The sequence below is a fragment of the Eptesicus fuscus genome, chromosome 12 (assembly GCF_027574615.1).
Source record: "Eptesicus fuscus isolate TK198812 chromosome 12, DD_ASM_mEF_20220401, whole genome shotgun sequence".
Classification (NCBI taxonomy): Eukaryota; Metazoa; Chordata; class Mammalia; order Chiroptera; family Vespertilionidae; genus Eptesicus; species Eptesicus fuscus.
In genome coordinates, this window is record NC_072484.1 from 54,706,842 (window position 1) to 54,724,716 (window position 17,875).

The 17,875-nt window shown below is 38.8% G+C and overlaps 1 protein-coding gene across 2 annotated transcripts; it reads right to left on the bottom strand.

Moving 5' to 3' along the window:
* Positions 1–43: 43 nt before the first annotated feature.
* SNRPD1 (small nuclear ribonucleoprotein D1 polypeptide) lies at positions 44–17,470 on the bottom strand. 2 transcript variants are annotated; one of them, XM_008160219.3, is made up of 4 exons: positions 17,364–17,470; positions 6,013–6,089; positions 2,733–2,924; positions 44–223 (listed from the first exon to the last, which is right to left on the bottom strand). In XM_008160219.3, exons 1-4 carry the CDS (start codon positions 17,375–17,377, stop codon positions 147–149), a joined length of 360 nt encoding a protein of 119 aa, XP_008158441.1. In that variant the 5' UTR covers positions 17,378–17,470; the 3' UTR covers positions 44–146. The 2 variants fall into 2 exon arrangements, with proteins under 2 accessions (XP_008158441.1, XP_054580387.1); XM_054724412.1 differs by lacking the exon at positions 17,364–17,470 and adding an exon at positions 17,126–17,222.
* Between the last annotated feature and the right edge of the window lie 405 nt (positions 17,471–17,875).

Here is a 17,875-nt window from a genome sequence, read left to right on the forward strand (position 1 = left end):
ATATATGAACTATTAAAACTAAATGTGATAGTCAATAGACAGCTGGCCTACATTTATGTTTATTAAAAACTGACATAAACAAACAAAACCTGTACAAAAAATATCCCAAATCGCATATCACTTTGAAACAGTAATCTTGAGAGACATTATCGCCTAGGACCCCCTCTTCCTCTGCCCCGACCACGTCCTCTTCCTCTTCCTCGGCCTCGGCCTCTTCCTGCAACTGAGGAAACAAAAAAATAAGACAAGGTAAATTCTCTTCTGATCTGATGTTACCTGGTCACCACAAATAGCATCTACAGTAAAGAAAACTTTCTCGGCTTCTCTCAAATCACCCCTCCAAATACACGAAGAACCAAGCACCGCTGACCTTTATTGTAGTATTTGTTAGTTTGAATATAATTACTGAGAAATTCATCAAGTTTTAAAATATTTTCCTTTGTTATTGTGTCTCAAAATCCCCCCCAAAAAGAAATGCAAATTATCTGAACCTCACACAAGATGGAAGAGATATCAAGAGAACAGAACATGAACACCATGTGCCAGACTTTTTGTTACTGAATAGAATCCAAGCAAAACATAGTATTTTAATCCATATAGCAATATCCCTTGTCACTTGGTCATCTTAAATCTATTTGAATATCAGTGACAGAAAACTCTTACTCAGATGAACTTATTTCATCTTTGGACAGCTATAAATGTTTTAAAAAATCCTGACATGCAGTTGTCAGTTACATTGTATCTATTATTTTCAGCTTTCAAAGCAATATAGTAAGTCTAGAATATCTGTTAAAACAAGGCAGATTAACCACACATCTTTAATTCCTTCTAAAACACTATTCATGATAGAAAAAGAATAAAAATGGTAAATACCCATAAGGACAAAAATAAAATAAAATAAAATAAAAGGCAGAGAACACACAGTGGCTGAAAGAATTTTCCCCATAAATTTTTAAGTTAGAAAGTAGTCTAAGGACAGTAAATGTTTAGTAAAGGAAGAATAACTCCCTAGAGACCTAGGATGTTGAGAACAAAAGGTAAAATAAGGCCACTATCCTGAAAACAGACAAAAAAATAGTTGACAATTTTATGTGGAGCAGTAAACTATCTAGTCCTCTTCCCCTCCTTACAAGGCTAATTATTATTTCCCTAACAGGTAGGTAAGAAAGAAAAGGTAAAATGAACCTAAAGATACAGAAAGTCTTCAGATTTGAAAACACAAAGTGGATAGCAGCAAGAGGGCACAGAGCTAAGGGAGACAGGGGTATTAAATCAGCATTTTTATTTTATTTTATTTGTTTATTTTTTAAAATATATTTTATTGACTTCTTCACAGAGAGGAAGGGAGAGGGATAGAGAGCTAGAAACATCAACGAGAGAGAAACATCGACCAGTTGCCTCCTGCACACCCCTCACAGGGGATGTGCCCGCAACCAATGTACATGCCCCTGACCGGAATCGAACCTGGGACCCCTCAGTCCGCAGACCGACGCTCTATCCACTGAGCCAAACCGGTTCTGGCTTAAATCAGCATTTTTTAAGCTATAGGTTGTAACCTGAAATTTTCTTAACTAAAAGAGGACAGGGCCCTAGATGGTTTTGCTCAGTGGATAAAGCTCGACTCTCGGACTGAAAGGTCCCGGGTTCAATTTCGGTCAAGAGCACATGCCCAGGCTGTGGGCTCAGTCCCCAGTAGGGGGCGTGCAGGAGGCAGCTAATCGATGATTCTCTCTCACCATTGATGTTTCTATCTCCCCTTCTTTCTGAAATCAATAAAAATATGTATTTTTAAAAAAGAGAGAGAGAATAGGATAGAAAGCTTAAAGGCATTTGTATGTATTAAAGGCCAAGTCATTGTTCTTGAAATTTCTCTTTCAGTTATGAGTGGGTCACAATACAAGGCATATTTTAGTGTGGGTGGAAGGAAAAAGTCTCAAAATCATTATTTTAAGTGACAGTCTATAAAACACCAGCCTCTTTCTCCTCCCTGCTCTTACAATAATACCCATCAGCTAAGAAGGCCAGCTTTCCCTTCCCAGAACTTTAAGTAACAGATGACCAAAGAATAAGGTACTTAATTAATAAAGACCAAATAAAAAGAGAAACCAGAGAAAATAATGACAAGTACAGAAAACTTAAAAAAAAGAAAACCACCCCAAAAACTACGATTCATGTCCTACCAGTTAATATCCTACACAGTATTATTCATATAAGAAAAAAAACCTACATCTATATAACAAGAACAGAATTCCATGAAAAATTATCAGAGAACACAAGAGGCTTGAAGATTAAAGGTATGCTAGATTGGAAGATAAGGCCAAGGAAATTTTTCAGGAAACAGAAGACAAAAAGTCCATGTTGAAAGGGTCCACCAAGTACCCAGAACAGCAAAATGAAGGGAAAAAAGGGAGGACAAGCAAAGATCCTATGCCAAGTCATTAAGAAATTTCAGAATACCGAGAATTAAGAGCCAATGTCCAAATCTTCCAAAATGTGTACAGGGTGGGAGATAAGGCCATACACAAAGGTACAGGAAGTAAGAATAGCATTCCTGTTTTAATAACAATACCAGTAAAAATAATAAATATTATAACAAATGCACTCATGGCAAGTACAGGCAATTAAAAAAAAAAAACCAAAAAACCCCGAGTTGTTTACAAACATTTATATTTTGATTAGTGAATTAAGGTATAAATACATTCACAAAAACGTTTATAATCCTTCCAACTTACCAGCTTCTCTTTTCTTAGATTTCACCTTTGGTTCAACATCCACAAGTAGTGTATCCAAAGGTAAGCTGTCTGGCAGAATAAAATATCGAATGTTATTCCCGCGAATACTCAGTGTTTCCAGCTGTACAGGTTCTCGGTTCTTCAGGGTCATTTTCACAGCTTTAAGGTGAGTATTCATGCTGACATCTACACCTAGAGGGGAAAAAAGAGGGTGATTATCAGCACAATAAGAAAGGCAGCCAATTAATATATCAACTACAGTGTATACCATATTACAAGAAAAGTACTGTTCTGCTACAGTGCAGGTATCTATGACATAATTATGTAAACTGGTAAATGGGGGAGATACTGTCAGTACAAATCAGAAGTCTTTCCTTTAGAGAGATTTTCCCTCCCATGTTAGATATACTTACAGAAGTGAATGCAGCAAGCCATGGAGAGACCCTAACTGATACACATGCCTATTTCCACTGTTGCCATATATTCTCCTCATAGCCTAAGGCAGTGGTCGGCAAACCGCGGCTGACGAGCCACAGTTTGCCGCTCTGTTGACTAATGAGTTTGCCGACTACTGGCCTAAGACAATGCTTATTGCACAGTTCCCCCATTGTCTCTATAACTTCCTTATACTCTGTTTCACCAAGTTATCTTCATCTTTGCTTTAAGAATAAAGTCTTATATGCACAGCACTATTTTTTCTTATTACTAGAAATTTAACATGTCTTTTTAACTTTTTTTTTTAAATGAGGGTTACTATTTTTGTTAATACTTTGATTATTAAGTTGCATAAATTTTGAGTGGTCCACCTCAAACTACTTTTCCCATTAAGTCATTATTTTCAGTATGAGATTTTGCAAAATAAAAGCATGGTTTTTCTAGGATTATATGGCATGACAGCAGAAATACCCAATTCTTGGAGCACTTACTAATACATCTGAACATACAGGATAACTAAAGATCTAGTTAATTTCTATCCCTAGAAAGTTAAGGCCAAAATACATGAATTCTCTCAAATGTCTCAATATCCATCTCAAATTTATTAAGTCTTATTACTAATATTTTTCTCCCTCCTTCCAGTAAAAGAAGTCCTCTGCTTTCCCAAAATTATCATACTTTTGATACATTCCATCTCCTTGGGGACCTTGATCCATCAATGGAAGGCAAAAAAAAAAGATTTATAAGCTCTTTCTATATTCCAGGAACTACATAAGACATTTTAATTTAATCTTCAAAATCCCTATGGGTTGAACAAAAAGACAGATACTGAGACAGTAAAACATCAAACAGACTGTGAAATTTCAGGGGGAAAGTTAGGGAGAGGTGGGGGAGATTAGAGATCAATCAAAGGACTTGTATGCATGCATATAAGCATAACCAACGGATGCAAAACTCTGGGGGGTGAGGGCATATATGGGAGTGGGGTGGGGGGCAATGGTAAGATATGTACACATATAATACCTTAATAAAAAAAAATTGGAAAAAAAATCCCTATGGGTAGATTATCCCTACTATGATGACTAAAAGATATACCCATAAAGGATACAAGAAGCTTGTAATGGTGGTTGTTAGTGGAGGAGGGAATTAAGATTTTTTTTTTACTAGATTTTGCTTCCCCAACTTATTTTACCTGCCCCATCACTTAATGTCTACTATATGTTAGGCAAACTTTGCATTACATTATTTGTGTGTGTGTGCCTTCCATCACAATTTTAAAACACACACACACACACACACTATTGATTTCAGAGAGGAAGGGAGAGGGAGAGAAAGAAATGTCAATGATGAGATTCATTGATCGGCTGCCTTGTACAGACGCCAAACTTGGGATCGAGCCCGCAACTCAGGCAATGTGCCCTGACTGGGAATTGAATTGTGACCGCCTGGTTCATAGGCCAACACCCAACCACTGAGCCATGCCGGCCAGGCCCATCACTAGATTTTGAGTTCCTAAAAAGAACAGACCTTAGGAGAAGACAGACTAATCACTGTTCATAGAATTTTAACATAATAGCAATTATACTTCCTCTGGTCACAGACTATATCACAATCCTACACTGTATTAGTGATTTCTTCATAGCAATTGGTATTACAAAGTTCTAGTATACACAAGTAAACCAGTTTAATAATGTATATTTCTCTTGGTTTACTCAGATGCTTGATCTATATCTTATAAAATCATTTATAAATTTATAACTTAAACATTTAAGAGAATGGAACCACATGCCAAGATAGCATTTTCTTTCTTTGGCTCATCAATTCTTTTGAAATTTTGCAACTCTGGAAGGGGACCTACTATGAATGGAAAAAAAATCACAGTAGCCTTCAATATAAACCTAAACATATAACATCATTACAGCAAAGAGTTAAACAACAAAAAAGTAATGTAAAATTCTAGTTCCTTACTGTCCCCTCTCAATCTCCCACATATATTTTTACCCAAGATAGTAAGACATGGAAACCCATCTTCTATCTTCAAAGTCTTTACAATCTAACAGGGAACACAAAATTCTAATCCTATATAAGAAAGAGGTAATATGCAAATTGATCACTCCAACACACAAGATGGCCAGCAGAAGAGGGCACTTAGGGGTGACTGGGCCGGCAGAGGAGGGCAGTAGGGGGTGACCAGGCCTGCAGGGGAGTACAGTTGGGGGCAACCAGGCCTGCAGGGGAGGGCAGATGGGGGGGGACCAGGCTGGCAGGGGAGGACAGTTAGGGGCTACCGGGCCGGCAGGGGAGCTGTTAGGCATTGATCAGGCTGGCTGGCAGAAGCAGTTAGGGGCAATCAGGCAGGCGAGTGGTTGGGAGCCAGCAGTCCTGGAATGTGAGAGGGATGTCCGACTGCCTGGTGGGATCAGGCCTAAACGGGCAAACATCCCTCGAGGTGTCCCAGATTGGAGAGGGTACAGGCTGGACTGAGGGACACATACCCACCCTCTGTGCACGAATTTCGTGCACCAGGCCTCTAGTAAAAGTAATACTATATTTTGGAAGATGCAACATTGCAGGCAAAAGGACACACGCACAGATAAAAGCATGAAAGGCATAAAAGTAGGATAACAGGGGTCACATGTAGGACATCTTGGGGAACCCAGTTCAGTCTTAGCTCAAGTACTTAAGGTAAGGCTGAAGTAAGAAGGCCAGTGAAATTATTCAGACAAAAAAAAAATGAGATCCCTACCATAAGAATGTTCATTAAGCAACCAAAATAATAATAATGATAATAATAATTCTGGCCTGTAGATAGAAAGGACTTCATAAAGCAGTCTAACTTTCATACCTGTGATTGTTCCATGGACCTGTGTTCCATTCTTTAATTCGATGGTTACAGTTTCGTGACTCAATTTCATCAAAAATCTATAAAGACAGTAGGAATAAAATGATAAATTTTCACCTTAAATCAAAAGGGCGAAATTTCTAATTGTTGAAAATCTGCTTAGATGGCATCTGTATCAATTCCTATTAATAATCTCCATAACAATTTCAGCTTTCCCTGAATTAAAATCTTTAACATTTATGAAAGAGCATAATAAGAACAGTCATTTGGACACTTCTGATATTCTAAACCATTGTAAAGCATCATCTGTGCATACAGATCTTAAAATCATGATAAGCCACAAAACTGAAATCAAGAAATTATATGGATGAAAGTGTGCAGCCGATCGAGAAAAAAATGGCGACGGAATAGAGTCGGGTTTGGAGTCTGTTCCTGGGGCGGAGAGTCGGAGCAGCAGAGGCTCGCAGAGGGAGTGTATGTGGGCAAGCCAAGGGACAGCTAAACTCCAGGAGAAGGCGGGGGAGTGCTGGGCAGTGTTCCTCTGACCGCGCAGCACCCACAGGGGCTGGGTCCCCCCCTGGAGCTGCGGGCTCGCCGGGCGCCTCGCCATCTTGCAAGGAAAGGAGGATTTTAGTGGAAACCTGACTTTCCGCGACAACTGCAAACACTGAACTGCTGGGAGCACCAGACCACCGGTCCCCTATCAGCGCAAACACTCGGATTCAAAGAAACTCTTCACTGCACCACGGAAAGGTCAGATTTTGTCTGAAATAAGCTGCGGTTTCTAATCCCCGCGGTGGGTGAGGGAAGCGCTGGGTGAGGGAAGTGCGGCAGCCGCAGGACCGGCAGGAGCCTGGAGGTCTGTGCCTAGAAAAATCAGCGGCAGTTGGAACTGCCGTGATCCGTGAATGAGGAGGGGGGTCTTCTGAGCTGCTAACAGAAGTGACCTCTTGAAAGCAACTCATTTTAATCTGACGAGGAGGGTCAGACTAAGAAGTTTCAAAGGAGTGCAGGCTCCTTAGTCTGGGGCACAGACCCACGGTCCGCACACCTGGGCTCTTTCCGACTCTGATTGCTAAGCCCAATACAGAGGTAAACCCAGGTGGAAACCCTGAAAGACTGCAGGGGGAAGGTGTTTTTTCGGATCCTGGGGCCAGAGCTGCGTGTGACCATCAGAGAGGCAGCTCTGAGGCGCACACCTCCACAAACTGGTAGTGAGTGCCATAGAAGGGGGAAAAAAAAAAAAAAGAAAAAAGAGCTAGAGAGGCCCGGAAGTCAATTCAGAAACACTGCCACCCAGGGGCTGAAACGCTAATTGTCTCTGGTGTAATCAAAAATAAATACGAGAAATTAAGACAGGGCTGGCTTAAAAAGCAGGACTGGCTTCCAACACTGAGGAGCCCTGGAATGAAGCTGAACTGAAATACCGCCCAGACTGGGAAAAAGGCGTACCAAACAGAATAATAGAGGAAGTGAATGACAGCCGCTACTGCACATTTTAGTCTTCCTATTTTTTAATTTTCAATTCTTTTTTCAATTTTTTAATTTTTTTTATTCTCATATTTTTTTATTTTCATTTTTTGCATCTTTTACTTAAGAAACTAATATTTTTTTCTTTTTCCTCACTTGATTTTCACCTTTTTAATTATTACATTTTTATTTTCAATCAGCACTATTATTACTATTATTTTACTTTTTTTTCTTTTTACTGTCATTAGATTTTCCCTTTCTTTTATTTTTGGATTAGTGTCCTACATTCGATTTGCATCTTTCCCTTACAATCGCTTTACCCTATCTCAAAGCTAAAATTATGCCATCACTCTCCTCCTAACCTTTCCCCTTTTGGTCCCCAGTTTATCTTAACCCTTTCTGGCTTTAGATTTTCCCTACTTTTTCAGTTTACTCCCTGCTAAAACTTCACCCTACTTATATATCTAATTCCCAACCCCCTGCTCCAAATCCATACAAACCTCTCTCTACGCTACCTTTAAAAAATTATTTTTCTCTCGGGCCTTTTGTTGTTGTTTGCTTGAATGTTGATTAGATTGAATTTTTATGCTTTTTTATGAGATTGTTTTGATTATTCTTTTTGTTGGTTTGGTTGGTTCTTTTGTTTGCTTTGTTTTTGTTTGTTTTTTACTTTTGTTTTCCCTTGCCTCACTTGATATTAGCTGCTGTTGCAGTTTGTATTAATCTCCAGGCTCGTGTTGCTGGAATTTGCTGGGAATAGTGGTTGTTCTAGTGGAGTTTACTCCCCATATATATAGTTTGTTCCCCTTTTCTCTCTTAGTATCATTCTTGTCTCTCTTACTTTTTTTTTCTTTTCTTTTTCTTTTCTGTTTTTTCTTTTCTTTCTTTCTGCTCTCTTCCCAAGTTCAGATTCACACTCTTTGTTGTTTTTGTTTTTTTTTCTTCGTTGTTGTTCTTTCTTTTTACTCTCCCTCTTCCACTCCTATTCCCTAATTTGTCTTTCTCTGGTGGTTACCTTTATTGGAGGTTATTAATATCGTGAATACAATTCTGTTCAGTGCCTTGTCTGTTGTGCCTGGTTGTGTTGTATTTTATACCTTTAAATCAACGCCAGAGAGAGAAATCTATATAACCAGACATCCGGAGAAGAGAGACCATGGGGAGACAAAGAAACAGCCCAAACAGGAAAGAGAAGCAGGCATCACCAGAAAAGGAAGTAAACGATTTAGAGGCAAACAACCTATCAGAGAAAGAATTCAGAGAAATGGTCATAAAGTGGCTGAAAAGGATGGAAGACAAATTCGACAATATGAGTAAGAACCAAGAAGAAATGAAGAAGAACCAAGAAGAAATGAAAAATGACATCGCTGCTGTAAAGAACTCAATAGAAAGCATCAAGAGTAGACTAGATGAAGCAGAGGACCGCATAAGTGAGCTAGAAGACAAGATGGAAAAAAATACCCAATTACAACAGCTTCTAGAAACAAAAATTAGAAAGATTGAGGAGAGCGTAAGGGAACTTCAGGACAATACAAAACAAAACAACATCAGGATAATAGGGGTGCCAGAAGGAAAGGAAACTGAGCAAGGAATAGAAAACCTGTTTGAAGAAATAATAACAGAAAACTTCCCTGATATAGGGAAGAAAAAACCCACACAAATCCAAGAAGCTCACAGAGTTCCAAGCAAAATGAACCCCAAAAGACCGACGCCAAGGCACATTATAGTTAAGTTGGCAAACACCAACGACAAAGTAAGAATCTTACAAGCGGCCAGAGAGAGACAGACAGTTACATACAAAGGAACCCCCATCAGACTAGCAACTGATTTCTCAACAGAAACGCATCAGGCCAGAAGGGAATGGAATGAAATATACCAAGTCATGCAAAGGAAGGGTCTAAATCCAAGAATACTGTACCCAGCAAGGCTATCAATCAAAATTGAAGGTGAAATCAGGAGCTTCAGAGACAAAAAAGGACTAAGGGAGTTTATCACCACCAAACCAGCAATGAAAGAAATGCTAAAGGGTCTGCTGTAAAAAAAAAAAAAAAAAAAAAAAAAAAAAAAAAAAAAGAAAGAAAGAAAGAAATAGGAAGCAAAGAAGGTACACAGGGGTATAGAATAAAAATGGCGTCAAATAAGTACCTATCAATAATAACTTTAAATGTAAATGGATTGAATGCCCCAATCAAAAGACACAGGGTAACAGACTGGATAAGAAAACAAAACCCAGATATCTGCTGTCTACAGGAAACCCACCTCAAAAAAAAGGATGCATACAGACTGAGAGTAAAGGGATGGAAAAAGGTTTTCCAGGCAAATGGAAATGAAAAAAAAGCGGGGGTTGCAATACTTATATCTGACAAATTAGATCTCAAAATGAAGGACATAACAAGAGATAATGAAGGCCACTTCATAATACTTAAGGGAGAAATCCAACAAGAAGAAATAACTCTGGTAAACATATATGCACCCAATACAGGAGCACCAAGATACATTAAAAAACTCCTGGAAGATATCAAAGGAGAGATTGACAGTAATACAATCATAGTAGGAGACTTCAATACCCCACTATCACCATTGGACAAATCCTCTAAACAAAAAATCAGCAAAGAAACATCAATCCTAAATGACTCACTAGAACAGATGGAATTAATCGACATCTTCAGAACATTTCACCCCAAAGCCACAGAATATACATTCTTCTCAAGTGCACATGGGTCATTTTCAAAGATAGACCATATGTTAGGACATAGGCAAAGTCTCTACAAATTCAAGAAGATAGAAATCATATCAAGTATCTTCTCAGATCACAGTGGCATAAAACTGGAAATCAACTACAATAAAAACAACCCAAAGAAATCAAACACTTGGAGACTAAACAGCATGTTATTAAACCATGACTGGGTTACCAAAGACATCAAGGAAGAAATAAAAAACATCATGGCAACAAACGACAATGAAAACACAACAATCCAAAATCTATGGGACACAATGAAAGCAGTCCTGAGAGGGAAGTTCATAGCTCTACAAGCCTACTTCAAAAAACAAGAAACAATGGTAATAAATTACCTAACCCAACAACTCAAAGAGTTAGAGAGAGAGCAACAAGATAAGCCCAGTGTAAGCAGAAGGAAAGAAATAATAAAGATCAGAGCGGAGATAAACGACATAGAGACCAAAGAAACAATACAAAAGATCAACAAAACCAAGAGCTGGTTCTTTGAAAGGATAAACAAGATTGATGGACCTCTAGCCAGGCTCACCAAGAAGCAAAGAGAGAGGACCCAAATAAACAAAATCAGAAATGAAAGAGGTGAAATAACAACAGACCCCGACGAAATACAAAGGATTGTTACAAAATACTACGAACAACTCTATTCCAACAAACTGGACAACCTAGAGGAAATCGACATATTCCTAGAAAAATACAACCTTCCAAAACTCAATCAGGAAGATTCTAAACAGCTCAACATGCCAGTAACTATGGAAGAAATTGAAGCAGTCATCAAAAAGCTTCCGGCAAACAAAAGCCCGGGGCCAGATGGCTTCACAGGAGAGTTTTATCAAACTTTCAAGGAAGAACTAAAACCTATCCTCCTCAGACTATTCCAAAAAATTCAAGAGGAAGGAACACTTCCAGGCTCCTTCTATGAAGCCAGCATCACCCTAATACCAAAACCAGATAAAGACAACTCAATGAAAGAGAATTACAGGCCAATATCCCTCATGAACATTGATGCCAAAATCCTCAACAAAATTCTAGCAAATCGGCTCCAGCAGTACATCAGAAAGATCATACACCATGACCAAGTAGGATTTATCCCAGGAATGCAAGGATGGTACAATATCCGCAAATCAATAAACGTGATACATCACATAAACAAATTGAGAGATAAAAATCACATAGTCATATCAACAGATGCAGAAAAAGCATTTGACAAAATCCAACACCCTTTCTTGATAAAAACTCTCAACAAGGTGGGAATAGAAGGCTCATACCTCAACATAATAAAAGCTATTTATGATAAACCCACAGCAAACATCATACTCAATGGGCAAAAACTAAAACCATTTCCCCTAAGAACAGGAACAAGACAGGGATGCCCACTCTCACCACTCCTGTTTGACATAGTACTGGAAGTATTAGCTATCGCAATTAGGCAAGAAGAAGAAATAAGAGGCATCCAAATTGGAAAAGAAGAAGTGAAGCTGTCCTTATTTGCAGATGACATGATATTGTACATAAAAAACCCAAAAGATTCCATCAAAAAACTAATAGACTTAATAAATGAATTCGGCAATGTAGCGGGATACAAAATTAACGCCAAGAAATCTATGGCTTTTCTATACACCAATAATGAACTTACAGAAAGAGAGACTAAAAAAGCAATCCCATTTACCATCGCACCAAAAAAATTAAGATACCTAGGAATAAACTTAACTAAGGAGGTAAAAGACCTATACGCAGAAAACTACAGGACACTGAAAAAAGAGATAGAGGAAGAAGTAAACAGATGGAAGAACATACCATGTTCCTGGATTGGTAGAATCAACATCATTAAAATGTCCATACTACCCAAAGCAATCTACAGATTCAATGCACTCCCCATCAAAATACCAACAGCATATTTCACAGACCTAGAAAGAACTCTCCAAAAATTCATCTGGAATAAAAAAAGACCCCGAATAGCCTCAGCAATCCTCAGAAAGAAGAATAAAGTAGGTGGGATCTCAATACCTGATTTCAAGCTGTATTACAAAGCCACTGTTCTCAAAACAGCCTGGTACTGGCACAAGAGCAGACATATTGATCAATGGAACAGAATAGAGAACCCAGATATCGACCCAAACCACTATGCTCAATTAATATTTGACAAAGGAGGCATGAACATACAATGGAGTCAAGACAGTCTCTTCAATAAATGGTGTTGGGAAAACTGGACAGATACATGCAAAAAAATGAAACTAGATCACCAACTTACACCATACACAAAAATAAATTCAAAATGGATACAGGACTTAAACATAAGACGGGAAACCATAAAAATACTAGAGGAATCCACAGGCAACAAAATCTCAGACATATGCCACAAGAACTTCTTCACTGACACTGCCCCTAGGGCAATGGAAGCTAAAGAGAAAATTAACAAATGGGACTACATCAAAATAAAAAGCTTTTTTACAGCAAAAGAAACCATCAACAAAACAACAAGAAAGCCCACTGCATGGGAAAACATATTTGCAAATGCTATCACTGATAAAGGTTTAATCTCCAACATCTACAGGCAGCTTATGCAACTCAATAAGAGGAAGATAAATGATCCAATAAAAAAATGGGCAACAGACCTAAAGAGAATATTTTCAAAAGAAGACAGAAGGAAGGCCAAAAGACACATGAAAACATGTTCAAAGTCACTTATTATCCGAGAGATGCAAATCAAAACAACAATGAGGTACCATCTCACACCTGTCAGAATGGCTATCATCAACAAATCAACAAACAACAAGTGTTGGCGAGGATGCGGAGAAAAAGGAACCCTCGTGCACTGCTGGTGGGAATGCAGACTGGTGCAGCCACTGTGGAGAACAGTATGGAGTTTCCTCAAAAAACTGAAAATGGATCTCCCATTTGACCCAGTAATCCCACTCCTGGGAATATATCCGAAGAAACTAGAAACACCAATCAGAAAGGATATATGCACCACTATGTTCATAGCAGCACAATTTACAATAGCTAAGATTTGGAAACAGCCTAGGTGCCCATCAGCAGATGACTGGATCGGAAAACTGTGGTACATCTACACAATGGAATACTATGCTGCCATAAAAAAGAAGGAATTCTCATCATTTGCAGCAACCTGGATGGAATTGGAGAACATTATGCTAAGTGAAATAAGCCAGTCAATGAAAGAAAAATACCACATGATCTCACTCATTTAGGGATAGTAAAGAACATTATAAAATGGTGAACAAAAAGATAGATACAGAGACAGTAAAGCATCAAACAGACTTTCAAAGTACAGGGGGAAAGTTTGGGAAAGGTGGGGGAGTTATGAAATCAAACGAAGGACTTGTATGCATGCATATAAGCATAAACAATGGATGCAAAACTCTGGGGGGGGGAGGGCATGTGTGGGTGTGGGGTGGGGGGGGTAATAGTAAGATATGTACACATATAATACCTCAATAAAAATATAAAAAAAAAAAAAAATCAAGAAATTATATGGATGAAAGTGGTAAAAAGGTAAATATTTTGTTATAAGATACATAAATATTTGGGGTATGATGTACAACATGCTAACTACAGTTAACACTGCTATATGGCATATCTGAAAGTTATTTAGATTTTTGCATCTAACCTATATTTGAAATGTCAGGGTAATTTCCCTTTTTCTGGACCCCTCAGGGCACAACCAATACACCAGAGCAGAGACTACAAATCCTCTCATTGTTATTGATGTTAATTCTGGACTATTAATTACCATGTAAAAGATGGTAATTAATTTACCCACCTATGTAAAAGATGTTTCATTTTACTTTTTATCCAATCCCAGAGGTTTCACTACTGCTTTTTTTCTCCTGCCTACCTAATCTGTCACCAATGAATTTCATGTAACCCACTTACATCTTCTTTCGATTACATATATTCATAAGCTTATTCATAAAATTTGATTTCACATGATTGGGCCATACTTTTAATGACTTCTCTAACCCACAGTTCTCATTTAGCAGTTTATATTAGAGGCATTTTCATTCATTCATTCATATATATATATTTATATCACAAATCCATTAATACAAATACTCACAAACACTGTCACCAATCTTTTTAATTTGTGTGTGTGTGTCTGAATCTGATGGAGGAAAAAAGGCAATCTGCTTTCTTCTATTACTTGTGAGGTTGAATGTCTTTCCATAAATATGGGAAATTTATATTTCTTTTGTGAATTATCTATTCACATTATTCACACACTTTCAATTAGGTTAAATTTTTCTTTTATTTTTTACCAGTTTGCCACAGCCATTCAAGTTTGTGGTTTTCTTTAGTCATCCAATATTTTCCCCCCATTTTATATTGCTAAATTTGTGAATACTTCCTTAGGTATGTAATTTGTTTAGGAAAATGTTTTCCATCCCAAAACTGTCTCTTACTTTCATCCAATTTTGTATTTAGTACATTTCATCTAGTTTTTTGTTCTCCCCCAACTTTTATTTTATTTTTAAATATATTTTATTGATTTTTTACAGAGAGGAAGGGAGAGGGATAGAGAGCTAGAAACATCGATGAGCTGCCTCCTGCACACCTCCTACTGGGGATGTGCCCGCAACCAAGGTACAAGCCCTTGACCGGAATCGAACCTGGGACCTTTCAGTCTGCAGGTTGACGCTCTATCCACTGAGCCAAACCGGTTTCGGCTCACCCAACTTTTATTATGAAATATTGCAGAGGAAGAAAAGTTGAAAGGTTGACAAATTATTGCAATGTTGCCATTTGTATGTCTCCCTCCTATACACAAAACTTGTACTTTCACCAAATCCCCTGAAAATAAATCACAGGCACTTCAACATGCATTTTCTAATGAGGATATTACCCCACACACTCACATCTAGAAAAATGAACAATAATCCCACAATACGGATTTAATAAAAAGTTCACATCACAATTTCTTGTACATGTAGGATTACCTTTTTTCTCCCCTACTAAACTGCTGTTGAGGGGTATGACTTATGATATTTAATCTAACCCTGATTGTCATAGGCACTGAATAACAGTTGGCTGAATGTTTCAATAATTAAAAGGAAGCCACCCTTAAAGTACCACTTTTTTTAGTGGTACAACCTTCAAAAAAGGGGAAATTACTTGGTCTGGGATAATATTGTTTCTATATTCTAAGTCACAGGATAGGATTGAATACAGTTAAAATTTATAAGAAAACTGTCACAACACGGAAATCTTTAAATGAGACAAACTAATTTCAAAGAGTATTACATAAAACTTAACTAAATAGATTTAGACTATTAGGTATTGAGAAAATGCAAAAAAATACTTTTTTCTAATTAAAAATAGCTTTTTAAAACATTTTTTCAAAAATGATTTTAAATATTATTACATGCAATAAACATTAATATTTCAAGAAAAATTTTTTAAAATATTACCTAAACTGCACTAACATAGTATCCTACAAAAATTGTAGGAAATATTAAAAATCTGCAAACAAAAATGTACTTTTAAATCCTGAGACCTTTTTTTTTTTTGGTTGTTAATCCCCACCCAAGGATATTTTCCCATTGATTTTTTGAGAGAGGGGGAGGGAGAGAGAGGCAGAGAGAGAAACATTGATGTGAGACAGACACATTGACTGGTTGCCTCCCAGACCAGGGAGAGCTACATGTCCTTGACCAGAATCGAACCGGGACCCCTCAGTACGTGGGCTCTATCCACTGAGCCAAATCCACTAGGGCTCTGAGACCTTTCATCCAAGGTTATAGTTCAAATAATGGACTAAAAGTTAACCTTAAATGCTTTCTCGACAAACTCTGTAGAGTGTGAAAGGTCATTTCAATCACACTAAAAATTATCTACTAGTCTGCCTTCCCCACAAAACAGAAAAGTCCAACAGAGGAGGGACTTTACCTTAAAAAAAAGAAAAGAAAAAGAAATCCAAGCCCTGGCTGGGGAGTTCAGTTGGTTAGCCCATATGACAAAGATTAGGGTTCCATCCCCAGTCAGGGCACATACAAAAATCAACCAATGAATTTATGAATAAATGGAACTATTTCTCTCTCTCTTTCTCTCTCTCTCTCATATTTATCCATCTATAAATAAATAAATCCACCCATTACCAGTGCACAATTTAACAGGTGCCCCATACTAACAATTCTTAACTCAATAGGCAATATATTAGCTAAATATTTTAACTCCCGGCTTGGTTATTAGAAACCTCGAGCTTCTCAGCCTCAAGAAAAAAACACCAACAGCAAATCTATTTGCAGATAGCGTAAAATCAGTTACTCAAGTATTCAGTAGGTTAAACCAAACAAGTTTTAAGAAATAAAACGGAAGAAACAGCGATTATCCGTGTAGTCAGTCACAAATACGGAAAGTGATTCTGTCCCCAAGTTGGGAAATTCTTCCTAAATCAAAGGCCTACTGTATTTATTTTTACTGATTTTAGAGAGAGAAACATCCATCGGTTGCCTCCACAGCGGGGATCGAACCCGCCACCTTTTGGTGAACAAGAAGACATTCCAACCAATTGAACCTCACTGGCCCGGGCTCAAAGGCCTACTCTACTTTAAAGAAGAATATAAGTTGAATAATCTTAAATCTAGAGAGTATCAAAAAGTAAACAAAAAAAAAAGAAAAGAAAAAAAAAAGCCAGAAGCACATCCTGATTTAAAACATTTCGAAAATTGGCTTCATTATTTCCCAGGTAAACCCCCGCGGGTTCTAAGCACTCTTTTTTAATTTACACCATTTGTGCAGGACATGCAATTTCTCTCTCTTCCTCGTTCTCAGGGAGTGTGCCGATTCCTGAGGGCCGAGGTGAGCTAGGCTAGAAACTCGGTAAGCAACCGAAAGCCTGAAGCTGCCCCATTAAGGCCTAAGACACTGGGTGGGAAGAAAAGGCTCGGTCCTCACGTCCGCCTCTTGGAAGACACGAGGGATCCCCACGCCACCCGGCCTGAAATGCCAGGCCTCAGCGCCGGCGGCGGCGCGGCCTAGATAGGGCGGGAGCGGCGGGCGCCGGAGGCCGTTAGCAGGCCGCGCACGCGGCTTTCGCGCCTCTTGCGCCTCCGGCAAGTGGGGCGGCCCAGCCTCCCGCTTCCGGCCCAAACCGTTCCTTCAGGACCCCCACCCGGTTGGGTCACCTCCTCACCTCACGAGCTTCATCCTCACGAAGATTTCTGTCCGAGAGTGCACAAAACCCGACAACCGTGGGCCACCGGACCGGAGTATGAATGGCCGGAAACGCCTACTCGCAGGCCGCCGACGTAAAGAGCGCGCGGAGCCCTGCGAACGCACAGCGGAACCGCCGAGGCCGCGCTGGGTCGCACTCCCTTCCGGCCGCGAGGAGCGCCACAGCGGACCCTGGTGGCTGGAGGTGTGACTTGCAACCGCTGAGGGCACTTGCGACCGCTGAAGGCGTTTAGGGCTGATGTGGAAGGATATTTCCTGTTAAGAGGGCGATTTAAGGAAATTAAATTCAATCAGTAGGCACTTCCGCACGACATAAACCTCGTGTTATGGCGCACCAAATCTACCCGAGAGCGAAAGGAAGTTTTGAGAGAAGCCCAAAGGATTACGCTAATTCTGTTACAAAGCCAGGAACGTCAGTATTATTGAATGTACCTGAAGAAAATCACACAATTTAGCTAGTTATTTTCACTT